The 5,000-nt window shown below is 33.8% G+C and overlaps 1 protein-coding gene across 7 annotated transcripts in view; it reads left to right on the top strand.

Moving 5' to 3' along the window:
- Positions 1-977: 977 nt before the first annotated feature.
- LOC125046920 (glucose dehydrogenase [FAD, quinone]-like) overlaps positions 978-5,000 on the top strand; it is a 31,989-nt gene continuing 27,966 nt past the window's right edge. For 3 of the 7 annotated variants that reach the window (XR_007116688.1, XR_007116687.1, XM_047644924.1), the window contains exons 1-2: positions 978-1,152; positions 4,135-4,295. Coding sequence is in view for 5 of the 7 variants with exons in the window: in XM_047644924.1 (XP_047500880.1) it covers positions 4,185-4,295 (111 nt within the window). In the remaining 2 variants the exon portion in view is untranslated. Of the gene's footprint in view, positions 1,153-2,979; positions 3,214-3,853; positions 3,922-4,134; positions 4,296-5,000 lie in introns of those variants that run through there. The other 4 variants (XM_047644926.1, XM_047644928.1, XM_047644925.1 and 1 more) reach the window with 4 other exon arrangements.

Here is a 5,000-nt window from a genome sequence, read left to right as displayed (position 1 = left end):
ATTCACAATCATGAAAAAAAATAACAATAAAAGTCATAAAAATAATGATAATAATAATAATGATAATAACAATAATGATAATAATAGTAATAATAATAATAATAATAATAATAATAATAATAATAATAATAATAATAATGATGATGATAATAATAATTACAATATTACAATAATATAATAATAATGATAATATAATAATAATAACAATAATAATAGTAATAATAATAATAATGATTCTACTTCTACTACTACTATTACTACTACTACTAATAATAACAATAATAATAATGATTATAATAATATTGACAATGATGATAATAACAATGTTAAAATGATAATGGTTGTGATAATGATAATGATGATAGAAGAATTAAATAATAGTGATAAAAATAAAGATGCTAATGATGATCATAATAAAACAAATAATGATAACAGTAATGATAATGATATTGGCAATGATAATAATAACAAATTTAAAATGATAATGGTAGTGATCATGATAATGATGGTAGTAATATTAGTTATCATAGAATAGTAATAATAATAATGAAAAATAGTAATAATGACAATGATGACCATTATAAAACGGACAATGATAACAGTAATAATGCTAATGATAGTGACAGAGATAATGAAGGCGATAATGATAGTAATCATATCAATAATAGTGGCAATTATAATAAGCATATCAATAATAGTGGCAATGATAATAACCATATCAATAATAGAGGTAATGATAATAATAATAATGATAATAATAATAATAATAATAATAATAGAAGTAACAACAACAATAAAACATTAATAATTAATATGACTATAATAGTAATAATAATAACATTAATTAAAATATATTAGCAACAGCATACATAAGCCAACAATCGAATTGACTTTCTTGAAACTAAAGATACGTAATCACAATTTTGTGGCGATTCGAAGCTTCGTTTCTCGGATTCGAAACACAACACATGGTCGAGACAGGAGTTTGTGATGTTGTAAGCTGTTTACTTCTTACGCGGGTCATGGAGGAGAAATACATAATCTAAAGTGGGTATCATGGATCTTAATTGAGTGAATTTTTTTACATTTGGAGTGCCTGCAGAGCCCAAGTGGACGCGCAAAGAGTAGAGACTGCAGAGGAGGAAAAGGAAGGTACGCAGAAGGTTCACTGTTTTGGAATCAGGCGCTTATTGTTTGGGATAAACTGCAGGGAAGGGAAGTCCCTGGAAAGGAGAAATTATACATTTCTTTCTTATTTTAGTATCAAAGGCAGCATTTTACAAACGACTGTTGTGATGATTTAACTATTATCTCGTAACTATAATAGCTGACTTCAGTCCAGAATTTTTAATAATAAGCCATCTGTACAATTTAAGTGTTGTCATTATATATTTAATGGCCAAATTTGACACATTTCTCGAAAAAAAAAACGGTCAACATGTAGAAGAAACAATTTTGTTATTTTTCTACTTAAAATCCACTGCTTTCAACGATTGTAGGCATTGTTCCTTGTGCAAATGAATCGTTGAGGAGATCACCATCTCCATCGACAATCTTGATTTGATAGTCCCGATAGCAGGGGAGGGCATGAAGTATATCAGGGAAATTATGGGTTAAAACAGGACCCCCGTGTTTGTTAAACAAGACGTCCTAACCCAACGTCCAACCTAAGCTAACACCGTGGTATAAATTCCCTAGGACCCCCATGGTTGTATATGCGCCTAGCCAGGGGGATACGCCCCCTAGACCCCCGTAGTAATATATACGCCTATGTAGCCTCTCGACCGCCGTAGTAATATATACACCTATCTAGCCCCTCGACCCCCGTAGTAATATATACATCTAGCCAGGGGACTACGCCCCCTGACCCCCGTGATAGTATATGCGTCTAGAATTCACCCTCGCAATGTAAACAAGATGAGCGATTTAGCCAACATTGGGGGATCTCTTTTCTTTTACTTATAGCACCCTTGGGAAGGATTTGCACTCATATTTCCATAGAACTTAGTCTTGGTTTGTACTGTTCTATCATTTCATGTAAGTTTTATTATCCAACTCTGCCACTACCTTATACTACATATTGTCCGATCTGTGATGGAGAAGGATGCCGGATGAAAATTTGGTTAACATCACCGAGAGCGATACCACAGAGACAGAGGAAAATGGACACTGCCATCTTATAGAGCAGGGGTTCCCAAACTGGGGTACATGTACCCCCAGGGGTACATTTGCACGTTTCAGGGGGTACATTTGGTCTGAAGGAAACAATTACTTGCACAATACATGGTGTTGTAATCTGCACTCAGATTGCACTTTTCTCATTTTCTTTGTGTTGATTAGCACCACCTTTATTGAAATTTCTAAACATGCAGACTTAAATAATTAAAATATTAAAATGTCCTTGTTTACTATTAAGCTTAATTTTTAGTGTTAGGGGTACATGGGAACCTATAAAAAGCCTAAGGGGTACTGAGGAACAAAAAGTTTGGGAACCCCTGTTATAGAGCATAACAAATAGAGTAGGAAACAATACATGAGTATCTGCGGTTAATGTTACCGAGAGCGACGCACGGAGGTAGAGCAAAATGGACATTGCCATCTTGTAGAGCATAGAAAATAGAGTAGGAATCAATACAACTAAATCTGCAGCGGCCTCATATTTCCCGGGAAATGACAAAAATAGGCTCTGCATGGCACTGCTCTGAGGCTAAGTCCCCATCCATGTTTACCTTGCCAGGACCAAAACAAATGTGACGCGTAACTCCTTATTGCGATCTACGAAGTAGTCCATGTATTACTACGCGCTTGTGAAAACGATTATTTTGTAATTACCAGAGTCTGATTTTCCGAATTCGTGTATTTAATGAATTGTTTTACTTTTATTATACTTCTTTTACGTGCTTTGGTAATTATTTACACTATTTTGCACAATAACCATATGTGCGTTTTTCCACCGGGAGATTTGACACTTCGTCAGGCGCCATTAGTTCCGAAACACCGGTGAGAAGTGTCACATTTTAAGAGTGTTGCGTCGATTCCGGGTAATTTTTAAAGCCGTATAGTTGATATATAGAACAAATAGATAATTGTATCTATCTCAGCCTGATATTTGAGCCCAAAAAGTGCCCCTACTACCGAAAAAAGTGATTACAAACCAAGGAACTCGGACCATAGACGGAAGCGAAGAAAAGTTCGGTCTTTCGCTATATAAAGGTATGTGGTTTTACCCTGGGCGGTTCCGAGGGCAGAGCACCTTGGCTCGTAATTTTTTAAAGCCACGGGGGTCCAGGGGGCGTAGCCCCCTTCCTAGGCGCATATAATTAGGCTAGACTAGGTTAGGCTAGGCTAGGCTAGGCTAGGCTAGGCTAGGCTAGGCTAGGGAATATATACATCGTAGTGTATGAAAGCCACAGGGTTAGGTTAGGTTGGTTTATTGGTTAGGACGCATTGTACAATTACCACAGGGGATCTGGATTATGTGAAATCCCGTAGATTTTTACCGAGCATTGGGTTTGATTCCCGTAGAGTTTTTTCGAAGGTTGGCGTGTCAATCCGTAGACTTTCAAAGATGGCGGGGGCGTCCGTAGAGTTTCACTGGCCGATTTCCTTTTTTTTTTTTTTTTTTTTTTTTTTTTGCTCCCTTCCTCTCAGTCATGCTAAATCCTTGTAAATAATTGGTTGCAGGTTTTCGCACCGATTAGAAACGAAGATTTTGTATTTTGATTTACCCTCGATCTAACAGGAAGTTGTACAACAACCATGTTCATTTCAAGAACATATAAGAGACGGTAATGATTTATCTTCTTAAAAGTGATGACAGTTATTAGACATTTATGTTTTAAAGATCCGTAATATTCGTATCTCCGAAGATGGCGATTTTTTTCTAGTGTTAAAAAAAATATGATTTAAAATAATCAAAACGTAAGCATATTTTTATTGGTGTTGTTGGTATCATTTACATCAGATGATTTATTAGTTTTATTTTCGTATTTTGATATATAATACTTTTTTTCATTTGTGTTCAAGCATTCAGGATTCATATACACATTTTATTCATGAATCAACTTATGAACTTCCATTATGTTACCTCCATTCTGAGAGCTAACATTTACCACATTGGGGCGACCATTTCAGCAGCTAAACGGAGCAACGGGAGCATAAACCGCTGCGTTCATTCTATTAGCATGGCCGGGCCGTCGCCGTTGTGGCTGCTGCCTGCGTTCGCTACTTTTTTCAGCTTCTACGCCGGAGATTCGCTCGATGAGCCCGTCCCGGATGCAGCCAGCGTCCTTGAGGTGAGTGTGACAGAAAAAAAATTGCCAAGTTACTAAACTGGATGAATAATAATAATGGGGCTAAAATAGCTGCTGTGAATAACGAGAGATGAGTTTGTTCTTAATAATTCAGAATTGGACCGCCAAGTTTTTGTAAAACGTAAAAAAAATACATCTATATTATATATGTAATATATATATATATATATATATATATATATATATATATATATACATATATATATATATATATATATATATATATATATATATACATATATATATATATATATATACATATATATATATATATATATATATACATATATATATATATATATATGTTATATATACATACATAAATATAAGTTATATATATAGCATGTATATATGATATATAAATATATATATATATATATATATATATATTATAATAAACATACACACACACACACACACACACACACACACACACACACACACACACACACACACACACACACACACACACACACACACACACACACACACACACACACACACACACACACACACACACAAACACACACACACACACATAATATTTATGTACATGTATATTAGATATGTATATGTGTATATATATGGATATACATATATTTGGATATATATATATGTAGATATATATGGATATATATATATATATATGAATATATATATATGGATATATATATATGAATATATATA

The sequence above is a fragment of the Penaeus chinensis genome, chromosome 39 (assembly GCF_019202785.1).
Source record: "Penaeus chinensis breed Huanghai No. 1 chromosome 39, ASM1920278v2, whole genome shotgun sequence".
NCBI lineage: Eukaryota > Metazoa > Arthropoda > Malacostraca > Decapoda > Penaeidae > Penaeus > Penaeus chinensis.
This window is presented reverse-complemented; position numbering and strand designations above follow the sequence as displayed.